Here is a 25,073-nt window from a genome sequence, read left to right as displayed (position 1 = left end):
AGGAGAGCAACACAAGCCCTCAGAAATGGAAAATTTGATGCAAAGGCAGAAGATAAAGGAGTGGCAGAGACACAGAACTCCAATCTGTGACTGCAAACACACCAAGGCCACCCAACACTGGCTGGGGGGCTGTTCCCATTCAGGCTGTCACACATTTGGAGGGAGTTTCTCCCCAAAATGCTAAGACTCCACTATAATTCTCCAGGGAGCCCCTAAAAACCTGAAGGGGGAACAGGTACAACCCCCACAAGGCTCAGAGGAAGCACATACATGTTTGAAGGAGGTGTGGGGAGCAGCACTGGCTCCTGTCTCCTCCAGGAACTCGTCCCAGTTGAAGTCTGCATCCTCAATGCTGGAGCCCTCATCTGTTTAAAAGGAAAAAAAAAAAAATAAAAAATGAGAGAAAGAAAAGCAGCCTAAAACACAGCCAAAGAAGGCAAAAGTTGTGTCAAAGAGTTCAGGGTGAGAATAGCAACCAGTATAAACATCAACAGAAGGGAAAACAGAGAGCTTGCTTTAAGGATCTGTTTTGACCAGCTCTTACCATGCTTTCAGCAGACTCTGGGGCTGTAGCAGCCAACACTGAGACCAGAAATGGCTCTGCTTCCATGGCAGTGGGGGCACAAGCTGTCACACACTGCAGCAGGCACTTGTGCTCTTTTATTTTGTATTTGATGCCTCCCTGGCTGTGGGAGGTGGCTGCCCCTGAGGTGCAATGTCCCTGTGCCCTCCAAGTGGCTCCCCCAGCACTGTTAATTGCAGCAGAGCCCCAGTGATCAATTAGAAGATAATTCTGTTGGCTGAGCTGCTGTAGACCAAACACCCCAACCCTTGGGGTGAGTGAGACTCATTTCCACTCCTGGCATCCTTCTTCTCCTTCCTCAGCACCACTGCACCCACAAATCTCAGACAATCCCCCCATGCTCCCCAAGGCTACAGCTGCTTTCCCCAAACCCCTGAGCACACCTCACTAGACCCCCACTGCCTTCTGACTCCCTGCTCCCCTTCACATTTGGGGCTCTGGATGCTCTCTCCCCCACAAAATCCTTCCCCACATCAAGGGCTGGACTTGACCACTTTTTCTTTTCTTCCTTTATAACCACACAGAGGCAGAGCCAAGGCCCCAAACCATCTCTGAAAAACACACAGCAATAATTAAAAATAAATCTTCTTTCACTTACAGAAAATCAGCCAAATCTGATTGTTTTCATTTTGTTTCCAAGCAATCTCACAAGCCCAGTTTCATCCCCAGAGCAAAAATATTTACAGTCTAGCAATGAGCTCTTTGCAATAAGCATTTATCAGCCAAACTCTGTGAGACCCTTTACCTGCCCAAACATTCATCAGTGTGTTCATGATGTAATTAAAGTGACTCATGACAAACTGAATTAAGAACCTTCCCCAGACAGTTTTATGAAGAAAAAGGCAGGGTTAATTTATTGCAATTATTGCTACAGGTCTCCAGTTTCCAGGACCAGAGAAAATTATGTTGTGCAAGGGGAATCTCTCATTATTAAAAGGGGAAGACACAGTTTTTATTTGCTGCCTGTGGCACCAGACCCATGTAGTTGAGGGGGAAAAAGGGAGATCAGAAAAGGGTTTTTGAGACAGAGCTGGTGAAGGGTAAAGATCTGTCTGAGAGTTCAAAGCTGAGCTGTCAACACTGTTAAACACTTGCCTGCTGCTGCATCAAGTCTGACTCCTTGCCCTAAACTCAAGTCATCTTCTTAAATATGGAGATGCAAATCAACATTTACTCCAGTGATAAAGAGGCTACCAGATGACTCTTCAACTCAGCAAGAAATAACCCAATTCCATGATTACAATCCAAAAATAGACAAATTCATTGCAGAATAAAGAACAGGCTTTGTTTTGACTTTTGCAATCCCTGCAAAAAAACCTTCAGGCACTGAAGCTGGCTCCACTTGAGATATCTAACCCAGAATGAGGGGTTTAGCTCAACCTTGACTGAATGATATGCCACAACTTAACCACAAGGTAGGAGCTTGGTGGAAAAATTCTGCATCATGCAGGCAGGCAATTGAGATGAACAGGGATGTTTTTCAGCCCTCATGGCTGCAACCCTGCAGAGTTAATGTTACAGAGAAGAGCTGTGTGCAGAGATTTCAGCCTTCAAACCAAGTATGTTAGTCCATCAGTAGATAGGCACATATGATTTTCCATTCCAGGCTTAAAATCCCTTAAGGAAATTTTTACCCTGAGCACAAGCAATCCCCATCCCACCAAATGTCAGAAGCACCTGGCATGAAAAGCTTAAAGTGCATCACCCCCTCTGCCTCATCTGTAGTAATACTGAACAAATTTGGGCCACAGTGAGATGTCTGAACAAGCCATGGTCTGTATCATATGCACCAGCCAAACTGTATTTAGCTGGTTTTCTCCATATTTTGCTGCCTAATTGTTTTTCTACATATTTTGCTGTTCTTTCACACACTGTTTTTCTGTGTATTTCTCAGTTTAAACCAGTGTTTGTAACAAATACACAAAATAAGCCATTTTTGAGTGGTTTTCTACAACTTGTTAAAAGCCTTCAAAACCACTAAAACATAAATTGTACTTAATAAAAAAATAACTAAAAAAATAAAATACCAAAATTTAAACACCCAAGATTAAAGTAAACAGTAAAGTTCTACACAACCACCAATCACTGTACCTAAAATGCAAATGCAAGCACCCATTAAAAATGCTTAATCACATAAACTGCAATCTTAAAATACCTAACTAAAACTAAAAAATAAACAATAAATCAGCTTCTACATAATCATATTAATCTACTGTCCCAAAGTCCTTTTTCTCTCACATTCATCTCTCCCTGCTCCTTCTTTCACATGCTGCCCAGCAGAACTCACAGCAGCACCTGTTGAACAAAACACCACCCACATCTCTCCTTTCTAAACCCAAATAAAAAGGTTTCAAGGCCCAGAGGCAAAGCAGAGTGAGAGTTGCAGCCTTCCCTCCCTGTCAGCTCATTCCTCTCTGACACATCACCAGCCTGGCTCCTCCACCAGGTTTTATCTGCAGACTTTATCAGGAAATTACTTTTACAAGGTCTGTAAAAATAATGTCAGAGTACTCATTTATCACAGCATCAGTGGTTTATTTTGCTTCATTCCACCACAACGAATTCTGAAGAGACTGTATGTTTTCAAAATGGTTTTTTAATGGACTTTGTTCCCTGCTGGAATTCTGGCAGGGGGAATCCAGAGCAGTCCCAGAGTGGCACAGGGATGAGACCAAGCCCAAATACCAACCAGATACACACACAACAGGGCTGCACACAAATCTCACCCATCAGAAAAACCCAACTGCTGAGGAACACAGGACAGGTGATAAATCTGGCATTAAACCTATTTTACATACCAGCTCCCCTTCCAATTATTGGTACTTAGGTCCAGAGCTTTTTCTTAATGAAAGAGTCTAGGCTGGCTGGTTTACAATATAGTGATGTATAAACAAGCCCAGGATGGCAAATAAAATCAACAAGTCATTATCTGCCAGCCTCTCAATGGCTTTAAAGTGCTCATGCATTGACACTGTAAAAATGCAACTGTTCCACCTGTTAACAGCCCCCTGGGATGTTCAGCTATGGAAAAGAAAAGAAATAACAGACCCAAACCCTGTGGCTCCAAAAACACAGGTTTGTTTGTTTGTTTGTTTCCCAGACTTTATTGTAAGGATAAAATATTTAGAGCAAATTGCTTAGACATCTTATTTATAGCACCTACATATACATACATGACTTTTTGAGTGAGTAGAGCACTGAAATGCTCCCACAACAGGTGTGGGGAGAGGGAGACACACAGATCAACCATAAACCAACCATAAACCTCTGGCACAGCCCTGGGAGAGTCATCAAAATCCTTATCCCCACCAAAATTTAGGCATTGCAGGCCAGTTCTTCTCATCCCCCAGAAAATGCCTATGGTTGGCCAACTGAATCTCACCTTAGAGGCTCCTATTTCTTTACTACAGATAAAAATAACTCCACTGGTGACTAGATCAGCCCACTCTAGAAATACAAAGATCTGGAGTCCAAGGAAACAGGAGAATCACTGAACTGCTAAAAGAAGTGAGGAAGCTGAAGGCTGAGAGGTCAAACTTCTGACAAACTGAGGGAGAAACAGGGAAAAGCCTGGCTTCAGAAAGAAAGTAGGTTAGGTCTAGCCATAATGTACTTTTTCATCATATGACAAATCTCCTCCTGGTGCAGCTGGATATGGGGAGTTAAAGCACCTGATTCCATCAGAGATCACCTGAAAGCAGCACCTACTTTTCTGCATCCACCACAGAACACCCAAACTCAGCACAGCAAATCCTCACACCTCCAGGAGCCCATCCCAGAGCATTACAAAGCATCCAGTCATGAGCACAAGGACAACATGTGACAAGTAGCACTCCAAAAAATACTGAAGAAAAGAAGAGGGAAGGTCAAAACAAAGGAGAAATGCTGTGTATTTCTGAATGTTTGTTTCATGTCTCTTAACCACAAAACTTCAACAGAATAACAAATGGTGGGGAAGCTGGGAGAACACAGTATGATGCCTTGGGAAAGGTTCTCCATGGCTGTTTAATTTTGAACAGCTGATACATACTGCAGATGAGGTGCAGAAGAAGAAAAGTTCCTATTTCCCATCAATCACAGGACACAGACCAACCCCTAAAACCCCCAAAAAAAAAAAAAAAAGGTCTGGAGGTGCAGCAGTGACAAGGGGAGTGAAAGGGAGCCCACCTGAATCAAACTGCTCCCCATCACCATTAGCAGGGCTGGGATCCTGCTCTGGGGAGAGGTGCTGGGTCTCTCTCATGCTGGCAAGGAAGGATGCCCTGGTCTCCATGGCTCAGAGGAAAAGGCTTTGCCTCCCTAATTCATCCTGCAAAGAGGACAACCTGCAAGGAAATAAAAAAAAGCAGTGAGTGATTCATTCTACCTACACCACCCCATTGCCTCAGCCTTTTCTGGTGGTTTTCATGTCATCCCATCTTGATACAGCTGGAATGAAAAATCTAAAACATCTTTTCCAGCCTAAACATTCCATGACTCACTGATGGTGACCATTCCATCCTGCTCTTGTCTCAAGTTGAAAACCACAATAGTGGCAATAATACCAGAACAGCAACAGCAAAAATAATGACAACAGAGAAGATAATAAGATAATAAACAGCACCCAGAAGCTTCACATCTCAGTTTCCTCCAGCTCCCAATGCCACCAAGGGAGAGGATGAGCCTACAAGGCAGCACAACCCAAGCTAAAATCCATCTCCACCATCTCCAGCCATTTCAGCCCTTGATTTCCAGCTTTTTGATGGTTAACACTGTGTGAGATGTATCCCACTCCATAAATATTCAAACTCCAAAGGGGGAGATCTGTGATAATGATCAGAGCAAACACTGAAATGAAAATACTCATGAGAAAGAGTAACTCTAGAAAATAAAACTGAGCATGCAAAATGCAGATACCTTAATGAAACAGTGCAACTGTTTATTGAATGAGGACTGACCTAAGGTAACTGCACCAGTTTTAGCATGCAGGGTAGCAAATACTAACTCATTTTGAATTGGGTTATGCTAGCAGAGGAGATTCTTCTAGGAGGAGTGACCACAGTAAATCCAAAGTGGAATAAAAACACAGAATGGAAAAATGATATGAGGAAAGGCACCCAGGCTGAGCAGATCCTGCACCAGACTAAATGAGAACTGTATTTCCAGCCACACTAAGCCACCAGACAAGCAATACCCCAAAATACACCTTTAGGAGTAGATTAAAAAGAACTCCAAAGTGAGCTTTTCAGTAAAACTCTGGGATGCTGATGAATTATGAGGTGTCAAAGGAGGACTGAAAAAGAGCAACCAAGAGCTGGGGGTTATGGTCACAGAGGGAACCAGCTACTCACACAGGATATGCTAAAGCAAAGTAGGGAAGGTGTGTGTCCAGAATATCTGATGGGGAGGACTGGTCCTGCTTATCAGAGAAGCCTCCAAATCCTGCATGACAGGGAGGACTGTGCTGGCAGCACCAGTGCCAAATGCTCTGCAAAATGTGTGAGTAAAAGAAAGAAATAAGTTTACTGCCAGAGGCCAGGCAAAGCAGGATGTAATAAGATTGTAAAAATATATGGGATTTTTTCAGCTTTTACTACTCTGGAGGCATATTCTAGAAGACTAGATATGATGGTTATAAAACAGGAAGGAGGAGAGTGTTCTGCTGTGGATTTCTCACTCCCAGGTTTTAAGGCCACTCCTATGGAAATTTAAAAGAAGAAATAGACGTGTGTCAGCAGTTATATTAGAGCTGAAAAAGATGAGGAGCATGTCAAGTGTCTGATATCCATTAGCTGGACCATGGTGGGATTGTCTGCTGGAGCAATCACAGATGAAATTAAAACCTGCAAAAACCACAGGTGTTTCACAAAAAAAAAATCACTGGTGGAAGCAAATTACCAAGGCAGGTGATTCAACCCCCACTGAAGGCTGCTCAGGCAAAGTTAGAAATTTTTGTTCCCCACCCCAAAGGAATCTACTAATGAAAGGAAAAAAAGTATTTTTGAAAAGGAAGATCATAACCCAGCTCAGAGACTGTAAGCACTCCACAGATATGACCCTTTCCCACTGCCACTACAGCACTTCATCTTTATTCTTTGTTGACATGAGACTTGCTAATGAATTAAGTGTATTATAGACTCTGAGCATTCTGAGTGCAGCTAACCTCAGAACATACACATCACTCATCCCCAGTGTATATTAAGTTTCAATTAACCATGAAACTAGAAGCAATCAGTTTACTGAAAGTCCAAAAAAAACAACCCCACTTCTCCTTTGATAGAGACACTTCGTAAATATCATTAATAATAAATTAGCTAAGTACCAGGACTTTACATCAGGCTTGTTTAATGGCAGAGGAGGGGAGATGCCAGCTGAAGCTAAATCTTGGGTGGATGTGGCTGTTTTAATTTTTGCCAGGGACCAAACAAGGATGGAAGATAACTTGGGTCTACCAAAAAAATAATTCAAAGAATGGAGAGAAACAGAGAGATCAATTTAAACACAACAAATCCATCATTTTAAAGAGAGCTCAGGGGTAACAGTATAAATACCAAGAAGAAACATAATCCTCTTGGTATAGTAGTTAAATCTTGTGATGCTGATAAAACTAAGCTATGAGCTGGTAAAAAGAGCTGAAGGTGCCCAATCAGACAACAACAGTATTTGTTTGGGTTTTTTTCCTTCTCACAGCCAAGCCACAAATCTGCCACCAGACCCCTGAGAGGGACTGAAACCCCTGGATCATGGAATTTCCCATCAGAAATGGAAAGTGGATGGGCAAATCAGCAGGAACCTGCCTGAGGTACCTGCAATACAGCTGGGACCCCCCCTGAGTGCCCCACCTGGGACTGGGTTTGAGCCCACTGCAACTAAAAGGAGGAAATACAGAATCTCTGAGGCACATTCAGCATCATCAACATTTTTGGGTTTTTAACTCTATTTAATGTATTTTTTCCTTAAGCTATGGACAACTTACTGGTCTAGAAATGTCATGTCAAGAGCATCCACATCCTAAGGAAACTGGATCTATTAGAGGCCATTACTTGGCTTATTTTGGGAATAACAAGTCTACCAGTTATGGTAAGAAAGCATTTCAGTATTTTCCCAACACCATGTGACAACAATACCAAACCCTTATGCAATCACCATTAAAAAAAAAAAAAAAAAAAAAAAAAAAAAAAAAAAGCTGTGAGCTTTAGTGTTGATATAACTAACTAGCAAAGAAAGCTGACACAGGGTATTAATTTTTCACTTCTTATTAATTGCTGCTAATTAACACTTCAAACAGAGTCCCCAGCCATACTGTTAACAGTAGCACACTGGCTGGCCTGCAAGCATCAACATTACACAAGCAGCACACACCACTGTACTCCAATTCCTCTGCCAGTGGGGAATCCACTGGAAACCAAATTGAGGACCACAAGCCCCACTGCCAGACTGGGAACAAGGTGATGGGAAACAGCACCAAAAGAGGCTAAAGGTGACATTACACCAGGCAGGAGCACAAAGGAAAATCCTATGAAATGCATTTGAAAGAGCAGGGAGGGGGAAATTCCCAGTTTTCAGATCCCTTGCTCATTGTTTCTGCACAGTGGTGGTTCAGACTGATCCAATTCTTCCCCCCACGCACTCCCATTCCCTTGGTGTTTAATTCAGATCCAGGCTCTTAACTCACAGGCAGGAAAAGCCAGGCAATATAATAAAGGATCTCTTTTATTTCCTTCTTCCCACAGCTGTCAGTCTCAGCCCTGCCTTTATCTCCAGCGTGTGCCTTGTCATCTGTACCAATATTGGCTCTTTGTACAAGCACAGCATTGGCTTCCTCACACCATTTTACATTTCCCATCTCCTGTCAGCTCCATCCTGGCTTTTCTTCCTCTGGAGTAACTCTCTGTAGGGAGAGGTCCCTTACCCACACACAAATCCAGCTCTTCCTTAAAGCTACTCCTGAAAAACTCACTTTTTCCCTCCAATGCACACTTGGATTGGCACAAGGAAGACAAAAAAGATCCTGCATCCCTGAAACCTCTCACCTGGATAGTGAGCCAGGTGTGGTAATTCTGAGTCCTGAATGGTGAAGAAGCAAATTCCACTGCTTTCCAATGATCTGGGATTGATTTTGGCCCCTCCAAAATCCAGCAACAGACACTGACTGGAGATGGTCCCACCCTCAGCACGGTGACACCTGAGAGTGGCAGCAGGGCTGCAGGGTCAGGGAATCACAGAATGTCCAGAGCTGGAAAGGACCCACCAGAAACACCCCAGTCCAACCCCTGGCCAAGACAAGACAACCCAAAAAACCCCACAAGGTGCCTGAGAGTGCTGTGCTAACACTTCATGGTCTCTGTCAGGCTCAGGGCTGTGACCAGTTCCCAGGGGAGCCTGTTCAGTGCCAACCACTCTCTGGGGAAAGAACCTTTTCCAAATATCTAGCCTAAACCACTCCAAGAAAGATCACATACAAAGGATGACTGACTTTAGTGGTCCAAGTCAAGACACTGGAAATTCAGATGAGATGAACAACCCTCAGGGGGTTCCCATCCTTGCACAGCACCTGCTAATAATTTAAAAATCCAGATTTCCCAGCAGAGTAGCTGAATCAGTCATGGAATGGTTTGGGTTGGAAGAGGCCATAAAGATCATCTGGCTCCATGAGCAGGGACCAGGTAGAGGGAGATGCTCAGATGCCACGTGGTGCTGGTCCTGTCCCTGGGGCAGGATGAAGGGGATCTCATCCCTGTGGGAATGATCCAGGATGTACTGCCAGTGGCAGCCTGCCACAATATTTACATCCCTGAGCATCTGCACAATGCAGTGCAAGCTCATTCAAAAGGGCTATTGAACACATCAAGTAACAGTTTCACCTCATAGAAAAAGGGCCTGTCTCTTCTCTCAGACAAAGTACCAGTTGGAAACCTTTTAAGAACCTTTTCTTCCAAATTCCTGTGAGGGTCTTTTTATTATTTATTTGAGAGCATCCCCTCGCCAAATGTTTTCACTTACATCAACTGACAATTTCTCTTTCATATTGAAGACCCCACAGGATTTTAATAAGGGAAATTTACTGCTTTGAACAGCTCTGTGTTGTACTCTGGGGTGGAAGAAACAAATCCCACGTACTCTGGAGAACCAGGAATGTTCACAATATTCAAATACATAAAAAACAGCTGAACGGGGAAAAGAATATAATCTGTTTTCCATGTTCTTGGTGGATTGAAGAAAGCAGCTTGGTTGGAACTGCAGGGAAGAGACATGATTTGGGCAGGAGAAGAAATGATTTATAATGAATCTAGTGAAGAAGTGGGATACAAAGATCTCTGCTTTTTGGAAGAGTTAGGATGCTAATCTGCCTAGAAACTGATCTTGGTAGAGTTAATCCTGCTCTGGGGTCAGGGATGGTCAGCCCAAGACCCTTTCCAGCCCCCCTGCCCCTCTTGAAATCAACACCTGTGCAGCAGCAGAAAACAAATCAGTAAGCCTGGAGGGAAAGCATACAAAAACAGGGAATCAGGGAACCACCAGAGCAGGGATCATCTGGATTGTCTATCTCAAAGTCAGAGAAGAACAGGAACCAAACCTCTCTGAAGACACGTGGTGGAGAAGGGATTTGCAAGGTGGCAGCAGCCCCTCTAACACAGCTGGTCCTTGCTCTCCTCCTTCTTGCACTGGTGCCAAAAGCTTCACACTTCTGATGCCAACAGAGACAAACCTGCTCCATAAAGCAATTTTCTCCTCCTCCCTACCTGGCACACTCCTCAGAGTGTGATACAGGGATACACACAGAGATAAGTGGTACTAAGATAACAGAAAGTAAAATAAACCTAATTAGAGACTCTTAACTTGTTTACAGCAAAAAAAACCCTGCAGTATTAAAATACAAAGAGAGATGACAGGCAGACACCCAGGCTTGGATACACATCACCCTCCAAGCTGTCCTGTGTGTAAATAAAACATAAGGACCTAGAGATGGACTTCAAGCCAAAACTTGCTACAAACTTCTCTGAGGACTAGATCAAACCTCAAAAATTAAAGCTTTTTTCCATCCAATTTTCCTTCTCCTGAGTGAGTCTGACATCTCACAAGCAGGGGCAAGGGGGCTTTGCTGCCCCACCTGTACTCCTGCCACTGCCCCTGTGAACCCTGGACATCACCCCAGCACCCCACAAAGCACGTGTCCCCAGGAAAAGGAGGTCACCACACACTAATCTCTCCTGTTGCCAGGTGTTGTCACCTCCCAGGTGTCTGTCACCTTCTTCATGACTCAACAGGTCATTTCCATTATGTTCCGCCCACTTTGGTAAAGCACTTCTACTCATGCTAAGCATCTAGCATAAACCAACTACTTGGAAAAGTGACATATTTAAATTTGGGCATCCTCTAAAGCTTCCAGCTGAACCAGGGCCATGAGAAGACTGGGACAATGTTTTTATGTTCTTTATAACAGGAAAAAGAACTGCAAGGAAGAAGTAGAGCAACAACCATGTGCAACATTCTGTCTTCTCCCACCTCAGTGTTTGAAACAGCTCAAACCAGGAAGCCTTTGAGATGGTAACCTGGAGACACAGAGCTGCTTTATCATCCTGAGACACCTCATCTCACCAGGCAAAATCACAGAACAGAGTGGGGTGGGCTGGAAAGGACCTTAAAGATCAGGGAGTTCCAGCCCTCACCATGTGCTGCTTGTCACCTCAACACATCAGCCACATGGACCAAATTAATCAGTCAGACCCCCTGAGTGGGAGCAATCAGCCCAGCCACAGAAGGCACCCAGCAGGAAACACAAAACACTGTTTTCACGGGCTTAATTCAGAGCCCAATTCACAAGTCCCTCATCAACCAAACTCCCATTGTCCAGGGCAATCAGTTCTGCCTTCTATGTCTTTGCAGCAGTCAGAGCTGCTTTAAAAAAAAAAAAAAAAAAATACAAGATGCAAACGAGAATCTAGGAAACATCTGTCATCTGATTTCAACACTTTTTAGGGGAAAAAAAAAAAAGACATTTTAGATCTTGGCACTGTTTGGCTCATTTGAACAGCACAGCTGATCAGCACTTGGGCTTAGTCCTACAAGCACTTACATCCCTGTCAGTGCTCTACATCCAGAAGCAGCTTCACTGACTGGCAGGATCTGCCAAAAAAAGAAGGATTTTAGAAAGATCCAGCCCTCACAACCATCTCCAGCCACCTCATAAGAGCAGGAAGAGGAGGACCCTTCCCTTTGCCAAGCACATGTGAGTGCAGCCAGCACAGCCCTGCAAGGTCTATCCAGAACAACTGCACAAAACATTTCAACTCACAGAGTCCTACAAACCACATTTACAGGGCTAATTCCACCCAATTTCTCCAAAGTAAAACAAATCAGATTCCCTTTTGTGTGGACACAACTGCTGCAAAGCACCCAGGTTTGATGCTTCACCAGCATCCCAAAAAAAGCATCCTGGAGCCTGACCCTTCACTTGCACTGAGCTCCCACACCCAAAAAACCTTCCAAGAACCAGTTAATTTTAGCTTTTTCCTGAACTTTCTTTAAAGATGCATTTTTGATGCACCTAGGAGAGCTATGGTTTTCTACCCAAAAGTCTCCACAAGGGATTTATGACCCTTTAGACTTTAAGGATCCTCAGCCTGTCTGATCTCCCACACTGCAGGGGCAGGCATAATGTCACCTCCTGGATTTTAGGAAGGAATCCCACTGCCTTGCCAAGCAAATAAAGCAAGATTTTCTAATTAATTTATATTCAGATTGGGTCTCAGAACTTTACCCTGGAACAGATAGCTCCTTTGCACAAGCCACCCAGTGATGCTAAGAGTATTACTCATGAAAGCAAGAATTGGGAGCAAAAATAGCAAGGATTCTGCACATACTTTTTTTAAGCCTCACACCTACTCAGAACTGATCTCTGGGTCAGCTGTCAAAAACTGCTTGATTTTGGGCTTTTTTTTCATTCCTTTTATTACTATTTTATTTTACATCAACACTTCTGGTTCATAAAAATGGGAGTTATCTGTGAACACATTTTCCAAATCAGCCTTCACAAGAATGCTTTGCTGAAGTCTTACAAAAGGCCAATCTCAAAATAAACTTTTTGGGAGTTTTTCAAATGTCACTGGAGAAGTCTTCACTCTTATTTCTGTATTTCTTTATTTTGCAACTCAAACATTTTTAACCACTGTAGGAGTCATACCCCAAGACACAGAAAATAAAGGAAAGAGAAATCTTTTGGCAAAAAAAGCCCATAGGATGGATTTGACAGGTTTCATCAGGGTCTGTCATGCAAAGATCAACAGTTTCAAATGATGGGTTTTAAATACTGACAAGGTACCATCAGTTACTCTAATCCTAAAAAAAACCCCTGCTCCTAGGGACCAGATGTTACAATGACAGAATAAACTCATATTTGCAGGTGGCTTCACTATCATCAACAGCATTTCATTTTCAGCACTGAGGACCCTGCTGCACCAGCTGATAGAATCTGCATCAATGTTCGTAGTAATAAAATACTTCTGACACCTTCAGGTCATCTAAGACATGATCATCACATTGATTTTTTTTTTCTGTGACCCCTCATGAACACACCTCTGGCTCCTCTGCTTCAACTTTTGGCTGTCACAAGTTTTGAAGTTTTTCACAACTCCTTTATCACTTGGACACAGTCAGGGACAAGTTACCTCCTCCAACCATCACCATCCCTGTAACCCTCCTCAGATGCTCCCCATGCCTCTGCTCACCCAACACCCACATGAATTTAACCAGTGAAATGCCCCTAACACAGGATGGTTTGGGCTGGAAGAGACCATAAAGATTATCTCATTTCAACCCCCTGCCATGGCAGGGACACCTTCCACTATTCCAGGTGGCTCAGAACCCATCCAACCTGGCTTTGGACATTTCCAGGGGTCCAGGGGCAGCCACAGCTGCTCTGAGCACCTTTGCCAGAGCCTCTCCACCCTCATAGTCAGGAAATTCTCCCCAAAGTTGTGGTGTTTAGCCTATTTCTAGTAACACTCCCATAAAGTTTTAATAAATGCTTCATTAAAGCATCAGCTGTCTGTCCAGCCAGTCAATTATCAGCCATAATCACAGCTGTATAATTGTATACTGTCTTCTACAGATGTTCTTACATCTGTGCAAAACACACTCTCCACCTCTGCCACATGTAACATCTGCTGAATATCTATCTGCAAATGTTTTCTCAACATAGAACTAAAATTATACTGTCTTGCTTGTAATGTATTTACTGTCCCACTGCTCTGTGCACCCCTTAAAATCACTAGAAAAGTATTTCCTTGCTGTCTACAAGACACCAATCTCTCTATAGCTCTTTGCTGCATTTATTCAAATGGCTTTTAGATTTTCACTTAGTAACAGATTACACAAGCCTCCATCTTATCACAGGAGTTATTAGGACCTAATCCTTTACAAGCACTGAAGTTATTAGACTTGTGAGGATATTTTCTTCCCTTTCATAAATAATCTGTTGGAGAGAGGGAAAAAAAAAAAAAAAAAAAAAAAGAAGAGGAGGAAAAAAGCTACTTGCATCCCTGCTCACCCAACCCTGGAGAAAGAACCTGCCTCACCTGCTCTTACTTTGCCAGCAGCAAAGAAAATCAAATTTGTTTTCATCTAAAGGCTTCTAGAGAGGGAAAACAAACTGTACTAAATCCTGGCCAGCACCCTTCTCTGCCACTGCAGGAAGAAACTCCTTGGAGAAGGTTTGCCCCATGTTCAGAGGGATGTCCAGAGACCACACTTTCTTCCCCAGAGCAGTGGGACACAAACTGATTTTAGAAGCTGTCCTGTCCAAGGGAGAACAAAGCTGGGCATGGGGAGATGCTTGGGGGGCAGAGAGGGAAGATACCTTCCCCTTCTGCAATGGCTCCATCCCTTCCCATCCCAAAGAAAACCCCACGGCAGCTCTTGGATTTTGCCACCCAGTTTGATAACTGCTTTCCAAGCTTGTCTGCTTATAATTAAAGCCATTTTCTGCTATTTTGATGAGAAATCACAATTTCACCCTCATCTTCTCCTCTGCCCCCCTCCTCACCACTATACCCTGCAATGTGAGCTTGCTGGATCCCTGAGATGCTTGGTCCTGGCAGGGCTGGAGAAAGGAGGGGGAAATGGGTGGGTTGATGGATCAGAGCCCTTCTGGAATGGGAAACCTCACCCAGCACGACAAGGTGTGCAAACAACACTGCTAAATAAAACCACAGCGAGGTTCTGGGGAGCGTGATCAGCCTCTCCTGGATCCTCCCTGGCTCCTCCATCCTCACCCAGGATCGCACATCCTGCCACGCTGGAGCATCCCATCGCCTCCCACCCCCCAAAAACACAGATGCTCCAAAGTTAACACCCCACAACCCCGGTGAAACAACCCCAGAACAGCAGCCCCGAGCTGCTCCCTGCAGCACCGGGGAAGTTTTCCTTGCCTCACTCCTCCACTGCCCTGGAAAACACACTTGGAAAAGGCAGCCGGGAAGGGCACAAACAACTCCCTGACAACTCTCTGCGAACTCCTCCCTGCGATTCGCTCCTGTCACCGTGGGGATTTTAGGGTTTCTCTACATTAGAGATGCACTGCCCAGCTCACTCGGCTGCCGCCCGAATTTCCGCGTGGAGCGAATCCGGAGTGTTTTTTGCTAAACAAAAACATGCAAAAAGCCAAAAAAAACACTCCAGACATCCCCAGCTGACTGCGCCCAGGAAGGTTTGACAGCTCCAACAGGACATCTCATCCCACGACACGTCTACTGCTAATGCAAAAAAAAATCAGCGCTCTGTCTCCCGGCGCGTTTTATTCTTTTTTTTTTTTTTATTCCTTTCTCATGGCACGCCTGCGATTTTGGCATTCAAAGGCAAATCGGCCGCGGTTCCAACTCCAGCACACACAAATGCCCCGGCACTTTTCCCGAACTGGGATCCCATCCTCATCCCTCCGCACGGAATTCACCAGCGCACCTCTCCGAGCCACAAAAGAGAGTTGAACCAAGCGCCTGGCACCCCGCCTTCTCTCTTTTTCTCCTCTCAAAATGTTTATTTGCAGTTTTTTGAAGACACCTTAACCCGCCATGTTGAACAAGCTTTATAAATATTCATTTACCGCAGTTCGGGAGCGCTACGGGAAAATACGTCTAGATCAGGGCTGTACATTTTGGCACAGCTGACTGCTTTCTTCTCTTTTCTTTTCTTTTTTTTTTTTTTTCCCATTCTCTCTCGCCTCCTGCAGCCGCTTTTTTTTCTTCCCCCTTCCTTTTTTCCCGCAGATTCAGAAGAAACCCACCCGCACACCCAAAATAACACTTTCCCAAAGATGTGCATCAGCATGGTAAATCCGAAAGGAGGTCTTACGGGCGTTCGGCAGGAAAGCAGGAAAACGATAGGTATAACTTTAAAAAAATAAAATGAAAAAATAAATGAGGAAAATAAAGATGGGGAGAGAGAATAATAGAAAAAAGAAACGGGGGGGAAAAAAGGGGGGGCGGATAGCAAAAAAATTAAAATTAAAAAAATTTAAAAAAAAAAAAGGATGGGAGGGAAAAAAAAAGGGAGGGGGGAAGGAGATGAGAGAATCTAAAATGCGGTCTGTCGAGGTAAAAGAGAAGAAGAAAAGCCCCGCAGGGCTGCGCTGGATGCGAGGGCAGCGCGGAGCCGCCCGGGCCGCGGGGCGCAGCCGGGCAGCGGCAGCCGCGCTCCGAGCGCCGGTCCCGGCCGGGGGCTCAGCCCCGGCACCCGGCACTTGAGCAACTCCACCGCCCGCTCAGCCTCCGGAAAACAGGGGGGAAATACCCACACCCACCTCTCACGCTTAAAAATATATATATATAAAATTTAAAAGATTTTTTTCAATACATCTTCGAAACGGGGGAAGCGACTCTCTCCACCCAAGCGCTGCCAAACCCGATAAATAAAATAAGGGGAAACACCAGGCGGGAGGGCTTGGGAGGGGTGGCTGCCGGGCGCGGTGCCTTACCTGTGTGAGTTTGGCTTATTTCGGGGTGTTTTCCCCGTTTTTCCCCTCCGCGGCGCTGCGCGGAGCGGAGCCCAGCCGTGTGCGCCCGCACCCCCGGCAGTCTCATTCCAATATGGCATCCGCGCAGTGCGCATGCCTGCCGCTCTTTTTAGGGCTCTTTTTTTTTTTTTTTTTCTTTTTTTCTTTCCTTTTTTTTTTTTTTTAATTTTAATATTTAACGGCCAACTCCTCCGTCGACCTTTTTCAGCGGTTTCAAGAACAAGGATTTAAAAATAAAAAAGAAAGCCCGTACAAATAATCCGGCGCGCATCCCAACCCGCTGCGCGCCCGCGGTGCCTCCGCGCTCCGAGCCGCGCCTCCGCCGGGGATTTGGGATCCGCGGGGCAGGGCAGGGATGGGATGCACCCCTGGAAGTGATGCCGAGATTTGTAAATCCCATAAAATACCAATCCTTCAAGGCCGGAGCGCTGCCTCCCGGTTTGTCCTCCCCACCGCTCCCCGCCACCTTTTATTTCGCTTTTTCCTCCTCGTTTCGTGTCGCCAAGAAACTTCCAGGGAGGGAGATGGGGAAAAGAGGGAAAGCAGAAAATGCGGCGCATCCCTCATCCCGCCCGTTCCCTCCGCTTCGCCGGGCACCGGCATGTTATAAATGAGATTACCTGCTTATTCCCTGTTGAAGAAAATAAATAAAATATATCAAGACAAGCCGGCGAAGGCACAAGGCAGGATGTAAAATCAACTGGTGGGCACCCTCCGCCCTCCCGGCGCGCAGGGACACGCACAACTTTCCTTCTTTTGCTCCTCGGGTTATTGGATTTTTATTTTCTTTGGGGTTATTTGATGGTTTGGATTTGATGTTTTTTCCTTTCTTTGGCGGGTGCGGAATCGCGCTGCACGCCGGTGTGCGCGGCTGTGCTGGTGCGGGGGTGTTTGCACGTACGGCCACACTGCGGGGTTTTTCAGATCGCGCAGATTTTCCGCACTTTCTACTGCTCACGATATCTGTCGCATGAATATCGTGTTCTCCCCTCCCCAGGAAGCTGCACGGCTGCAGATTGATGCCAGACAGCACCGCCCATGCCCCCCGCCCGGCTATAGGGGGGATCAGAAAAATCCCCTGGGATGGGGAGAAACCCCAACCCTGCAGCCGGGGTTTCCCGGGATGCTCCCAAATCCCTGAGTTTGCTCAGCAGCGGGGCAGGGGGTGAATTTTGCACGGGTTTTGCCTCCCCCGTTGCAGGGATTGTGTAAAGCACCTTTGATGGGGATTTTTGCAGCCCCAGCTCCCGTCTCCCTGCCGGCACGGCTGGTACGATTCAGGATTCAAGTGGATGCTTTTGGAGCATCCTCCGGGTGGGGCTTGGTGCAGGGCACACACATTCAACAGGTCTGGAGGAGAGCAGAGGGAAGGGACATCTCTGTTTTGAGGCAGCAACCAGTCCTGGACTTTGTCCTTTCCAAAAATTCCTTTGGCATTAATCCCAAACGCTGCTGTGTCCAACCCACGCCCAGGCTGCCAAATTTTGGTCACCCCTCGTTCTCAGATTCAAGTGCTGTCTCCATTTGCCTTTCTCTGTCCATTTCCAAGCTGAGGTTTGAAGTTTCCAGTTGATTTTGTGAGCATCCCTTCTTAGAGAAGCAGAAAGGGAAGTGCTGATTTCCCACAGGTGACTCCAGCTCTTCTCTGCCCTTTTTAGGCACCAGCACCCTTTTCACTGGTTCTTGCAGGGAATTCATCACTGAACCTCCCAAATCCCTTTCTCTTCCACCAGCCTCTCACGGATTTTGTGCAAGAAGACAAGTGAGGAGTGGAATAAAGATGAAGAAATATTTTTATTCTGGAATACATTTGAGATAGTGAAGACTGGAAAAAAAAAAGAGCAAATATTGCAGACAGTGTTTCTTCACCACAGTCCATGCTATTGCCATTCACGAGAGGCCATGGGCATGGGCTCAGCCTCTCCTGTTCCATCAGATTTCCTGGAAAAGTTACAAATCAGGCAGCTCCTATTTTCAGACTTTGGGCTGGATGGGATTTGAAAACAGCAAGTGAACACTGTCAAAACTTCAAAATAAGACCAAAAACCCAACTAGATGCCAGGAGAGCATTGAAGTCCTGTTTATCTAGATGATTGTAGAAGTGGGTGACATTTTCAGCATGGTGACATTTCAAATATTCAACATACTTTTGAAAGGAAGATGCTCTGCAAACACCATATCTGTGTTCTCTCTCCTTTTAATCTGCTCTGAATCAGGTTACACTGAGATCCCTGTGGCTGCAGCTTCTCTTCATCTAAAGCTGGTGGCATCATCCAATTTAGGGACAGACAGCCACAGTGCTCTCACAGCACTTCAGGTGTTTTCCACCTCCCTTCCTTTTAACACCACACACCTTTGTGCTTTATTTCCAGTCAGGCGAAGAGGTCTTCTCAGAAGTTTTGGTTCCACTGTCTTATCTGAAGCTTTTTCTTCCCTCTTCACCTTCATTTTCTCTTTTAGTTTTATTTAGAGATTATTTCTGATGGTTCAATTGGCCCTGCATGGAGAGATGTGGAATAAAGCCTTCCAAGAGTTTGTGATCTGTATTAAGTTTGTGGATGGGGTCCAAAGAGGTGGTTTGGAAAAAAAAAAAAAAAAAAAAACCTAATTAAAGCTGAGGGACAAAATTCCTTTGGAACTTTTCTAAGTGGCTGCTACAAAACTGTCAGATATGAATGAAAAGCTGCAGATTTATGTCAGGTCTGAGGTGCAGATGACTCTTACATCTCCTGTTGGCAGCAAAGACTTTGCATGTTGCTCATTGCTAAGAATACAAATTGGTTTAGTGGACATGAACTGCAGTAATTGCTGAGAGATTTCTTTTTAATACCACCTTTGAGAGCATCGTTGGGAAAAAAAGTGCTTTGAGAAATACTGAATTGTGCCAGTGTAGTATCCCAAGATGTAAAATGGATTTAAGCCCTGGCAGGAACCCACACTGAGATCAGCTCCAGTTTCAGATTCAGTGAACTCAGGGATGTATCATCCTCTGATCTAAAGCAGCTCCATTAATTTCACTGCTGTCCATGCTCCTTAGAGCTACATCTGTTGGCAACTGTGACACCTGATCTTGTATTTCAAGTTGGGAATGGAAGTTTCACATCTGAATTTTGTTGTTCTTTTTAACTAAAACACTTTCATGCATGTAGCACTGATAAAAAAGATTTACCTGAATACCAATTACCCAAATTGTAATCAACATCCATCTGCTCTTGCCTCTGATTATCACTCCCAAAGGACATAACTGTTCACATTCCAAATTTTCCATAGCAGGACACAAGAAAACTGTCCAACACAGTGAAATTCAGACAGTCCCATTACTTTAGATCAGATATTAGCAATTCCTGATCTGCAGGATAAGATTACCAAGACTCAAAAATTTTCCCATTTTCCAGGTTGCTGCCTTCAGCAGGTTCATGTTTTTGGAGGATGGATGGAGATGTAAAAAGATCCCCTACACAAGGAGGCACAAGCACACACACAAACAGAGATGCTACGGCATTAACAGTCCTAATTTTTCTCTTTTCTCCTGGCTTGGAAAAATAAATGCTCTGGAGGACATTATGGGATTTGTAGGTGGTTGTGTATTTGGTTATCCATTTCTGGCCCAAATTTAAACAGGTGCCTGAAGGACTCAGAGTATCCCACCAGCTTAATATGGTGCTGAGATGACATTTGTGTTCAAAAATTAGTAAATGGCATTAGCCTTGCAGACAGAGCAAATGGGGGGATCTGAACCAACTTTTCCACAGGTAAAATAGCAAAGCTCAGGCTCTGGAGCTTCATCTGTGATAAACACTATGGGACTGGGCAGAAGTTCCTTGGTGCCAGCCAGGTTTCCTTTTAACCCAAAGAATGTGCTTTTCTCCACTTTTGGAGGTATTTGCCTGCTTTTGGGATGCTGGCACCAAGCTGCCCTGCTCTGGAAAAGGGGCAGGGCTGTGCAGCTGCCACTGGGGAATTGTTTGGGGCTGGTTAAAAGTGTCCAGCCTGAGTGAACTAAAGGATGGAGAGTGTCTAACAGGAGCATGGTGCCAGAGGGGAGGCACAGAGCATCACCTGGGCCACCTCCACTGCTGAGTGCAGTTCCCCTGCCATGCTCATCCCCTGGGGCTGCTCCTGGGCTCACAGAGAAGCTTCTCTGCATTTTCCCTCTCCTCTCAACAATCTGTGGCCTTCAGCTTCCAAGTTTTCACCCCAGCCTATCACAATCTTTACAGGAGGTAAAGACACCATCAGGCCCTTATTTCATAACAGCCCCTGGGCCAGGGCTTTCACTTCTACCTTTATCTTCTTTTTATCCATCAGTCCTAATTCAGACAGAAGTTGGTCCCTGGGAGGTGGCATTAGGATGCTGAAAGACTTGTTTCACAGTGCCATCTCCTGGAGATAATTTTTTAGGCTGAATTTCTCTGATTCCTTTTTTTTTTTCAGGGTATCCCAGCTTTGAAGGTGTGATCTAAAGAAGAGATTAGCAGAAGTGAAGTTAATCCAAAATTTAAACTCCCGTTTTATGCTTCACAGTAAAAGTCCTGTCTATTGAATGATTTGAACGGCAAAGAAATTTCTGGCTTGGGATTCACAAAATATTCATTGGGTTATGGTCTCACAGGCTTTGCACTCCAGGCAGCACCAGCCCTGTGTGCAGTGACTGCAGAGGCAAAACAGCCCCTGAGGAGGCAGAAGGTGCCTTGGTGCAGCCCTTGTCCCACAGGAACACCAGGGAAATGGGATCATCACCTCTCCAATGGGAGCTCTGAGAACCAGGCACCCCCAGAGCCTCCCTGCCCCAATCCAAACCCCATGTGCAGACCCACACACCAACAACACAGCCCAGAGCACTTTACTGACACCACTTCATTTATTTTTATTGCCTGTTGATTAGAAGTCCCTGTGTAGGGGTTGTGGCTGTTCAGCAGAGGGGCAATAACTGGCTTTAATATTAACTGGCTTTAATATTAACTGGTTTTAATATAACTGGAAAATCTGAGCCAGTACCTCTTGCCTGCATCTCAGGAATGCCCTGTTGAAGTTAGTGAGTTAGGGGTTTTTTTTAATGTTTTAGAGAGAAATTAGAGTGCAGGGATTGAATTAAAGTTTTTAGATAGATTGAAATATATCAAGTTACTTACACATAAAGTAAACATTTAAGTAAAAGTAACTCAGTAAGTTTTAAAGTAAGTTTTAATGCTTTTAGTAAGTAAAAGGTTTAAATTTTACAGTATCTGTACAAATTTTAGTGGAAGTTACAAATATGCTAATGTTTTTAGTAGAGGCTCTAAGCTTATAGTTGTAAACAAAACTTAAACATAATAGAGCTGTAGTAAAAATATTGCTTACATTTTTTAAATAAAACAAAATAAGTTATATGTGTAACTTATACATAACTTAGCATATTAAGAAATTAAAATTTTACTAAGTTAAAAAATAATAGTTCAAATTTGCATCCTAGCTTGTCAAAAATCCTATATAAAAGTTAGTATTGAAAAAAGTACTTTTAGCCATTGGCTTTTGCCAAGGCTTTTAGCCATTTGCTGCTGCTTTTGCCATTGCTTCTGCCATTACTTTTCTATGTGCCTTTTAAAACTAATGTGCATTGTAATAAATAATGTTTTTAGCAACTATTACCTGCTTTGCTTATTTACAATAACCCAACAAAGTAAAAGCCAAAAATTCAGAAAGCAATAACCTCACCATGGCCAGAAAGCACAGACTCTGTGCTAAACAACAGCTCTCCAACATTAGCAGTAAATGAAAAGGAAGCACATGTTATATCCAATAAATCACAGTGCTGAGGCTCAATGCTGAGGCTCATAGCTACAAGCCTTATTGATCATGCCAGCACTACGGCAGAGATCCTCTCTCATATCAAAAACTTGCTCATTTCTACCATTTACTAACAGCTCCTTGATTTATTTCATGTATTTTACAGGTTTTGACTTGGCAGGAAAACTTCTCCTGGTTTTTAGCCTCTACGAGCTGATGTTGGGAAGGGAGGCTGAGGAAACTGAGGCAGGAGGAGCTGAGCTCTCACACACTAAGTCACAGGGAAAGGCTGTGACAATGGAAATGGATTTGGACTCAGATGCAGCACTCTCGTTACAGCTTGCACTCAACAGCATCGTCCTCTGTGATGTCAAACAAGTAAATTCTCAATTTCCATCCTGTTTCATCCAGGAATACCCATAATGGCAGAACAAAACCAAAATCTCTGACTGACAAGGATGACCAGCAGCTCATGTTTTATTAAAGTGTGAATTATGCATCACATCTGCATTTCTCATCATTGTTGCACATGGAATGAATTCTGTATCATATTCTGTATCACAGTCTGTAAAATACTGAGTTAATCTGGCTCTCTCAGTGCCCTGCTTGCATGGTGGGCTCAAAACCCAGCTCAGGCATTTCCATGGCTGTGCTACCTAATAGGATTTAGGTCAGCTGTGGGCAGAAATGCCCTGGCACATTCCCAGAAAAGCCCATCCACAACACAATTTGTGCCCAGAATTTCTCTGGCAAACATCTCACAGTGCAACAAAACCTAATCTTGCAATTACCCATTTGACCTTCTTCTCCCTCTTTCCAGCCCCCACTCAGCACCACCCCCAAATTCACAGCAAAGTGTTCAAAGGTGTATCAGTACTTGGAGGGTTTGTTTTGTTTTTTTTTTACAGTACTAAGGTGAAAATGATGCATTTAGAAGTGTCTCTCTGAAGCTGACTGTGAAAAAGGCTCATGGATGGCTTTTGCTCTTTTAATGGCTCCTTCTGTATTAAGGAGGAAGATTAAGAAGGAAATGCCACTAATTGCACATAAAGGCCCTGGCTTCCACAACAGAGTAACTGTACATTGTATTCAGCTTAATCTCCATCTGCCCCTAAGAGCATAATTGATTTTTTATTTTAATTTGAAGAGGCTGACACTTCCACTTCTTCACTGCCAGGTTGCTAAGCACATTTAATAAGGATGCATATGAGTAGAGGAGTCTACAGTATGCCATTAAAGGTAATAGGTAACATATTTAAGGTCATAATGAGCTCAGGACTAAGTATCTCAGAGCAGGGATCAGGAGGGAAGGTGTATAAATGCTTTTCTTACTAGAGCTCTGCTGAGTAAGGCATGGCTGTGGGCTTATAAGAAGGAAACAGGGTTTTTTTCATGAAGTGAATTTTCTGATCTCGTTTCAGACCATGCCCCCTTGTTCATGTCCTGCCTGCAGCTGACCATGGTTTTTCCCTAGATTGACCTCTGACAAGTGACAGCCTCTGTGCCTCAGTTTCCCCATCCCTAAAATAAAAAGAGGAATAATGCCATGGTTTTATAAACTGCTTGAAGAATTCACTGCTGGAAAATGCCATATTCTGTACTTTATGGGTGTCCTGTACTTTGTCTTTAAAAAAGAAACACTATAGAGACGGGAGACTGAAATCTAGGCAAATTTTCAGCCTGGTCCATAAAAATATTTAATAATTTAAATCCCTCTTGAATTTCCTATTGCAAATAAGAGGTTTTAGGAATGTGGTGAAAATTTTAAGGAACTCAAAAAGGAAGCAGCTTTGGATGTGACTCCAGGATCAAGTCAGTTCCTCTAAGTCCTTAATTTTATTATGACATTGATACATTTTCTCCACTTTTAGACTCTTAATAATCCTGCCCAGGACATGTTTGGTTACCTTCAGGCACCCCCAGGCTTGCAGGAGCCTCGGGAAGATTTGGTCCTAGAGCAGCATCTGCTCTGTTTGAAATTCACACCTGCTCTGAAATCCTGCAGAGAGACTCAGCTCTTGTGTCTGTCACATGCTTGCAGCCAAACCCCTCCCAAAAATTCAAGCTTGGATAAAAATTGTAAGTGCTGCCACACATAGAGAGGGTGAAAATCCTCAGCCCCCATCCTGGCTGCTCAGAAATTCCTGTTAAGGGGATGAGATACAACTGCAGCCACCAAACCCAGGACTCCTTCCTGAGTATCCCATCAAAGTGAGTGGGGTTTTGCTGGATCCCAATAAAGGCTGCACTATTTCATAATCCACATACAGGAAAAATCATGGGAAAAAGCCCTGGATTTTGGCTGTGTGCAGACACCCTCCCACAGAAGCCACAGGGCCAGGAGGATGTGCCTGCAGGCACCAACTGTGTCATCTGAGTGAAGCACTCTGATTATGTGGTGGAACTGATCTGAAACCCTAAAACACGGCATGGGGCACGCTCAGGGAGAGCTGGTGACATTTAATGAGACAGAGATTTTGTGCAATTCAACCTAATTGCTGATTCCCTTTTGATTTTGTAAACTGGCACTGCTGGATGCCAGGATTTACAGTCTGGACTCTTTTCCAGTGGGCATCTCTGGACATCTCCTAACTTCTGACATCCATTCCAGCCCTATTTTTCTGTGGGTTCAGCTGTAATGTGGGGGGAAAAACAAAACCCACAAACTTTCCCAGCTCATTTCTGTCACACATTATAAATATTAACCATCTTTCAGGTTTTCTTTTGGATTGAACC

The 25,073-nt window shown here is 44.2% G+C and overlaps 1 protein-coding gene across 1 annotated transcript in view; it reads right to left on the bottom strand.

Moving 5' to 3' along the window:
- The window catches only part of SFMBT2 (Scm like with four mbt domains 2), a 107,527-nt gene extending 90,867 nt beyond the window's left edge, over positions 1-16,660 (bottom strand). The window contains exons 1-3 of the mRNA XM_079304945.1: positions 16,533-16,660; positions 4,751-4,908; positions 271-365 (exon numbers count right to left, since the gene is read on the bottom strand). Of these exons, the coding sequence (XP_079161071.1) occupies positions 271-365; positions 4,751-4,856 (201 nt within the window). The 5' untranslated portion in view covers positions 4,857-4,908; positions 16,533-16,660. The remainder of the gene's footprint in view (positions 1-270; positions 366-4,750; positions 4,909-16,532) is intronic.
- Positions 16,661-25,073: the final 8,413 nt, after the last annotated feature.

The sequence above is a fragment of the Erithacus rubecula genome (genome assembly GCF_903797595.1).
Source record: "Erithacus rubecula genome assembly, chromosome: 4".
Taxonomy (NCBI): domain Eukaryota; kingdom Metazoa; phylum Chordata; class Aves; order Passeriformes; family Muscicapidae; genus Erithacus; species Erithacus rubecula.
Note: the sequence above shows the minus strand (reverse complement) of the source record. Positions and strands in the feature narration are given on the sequence as shown.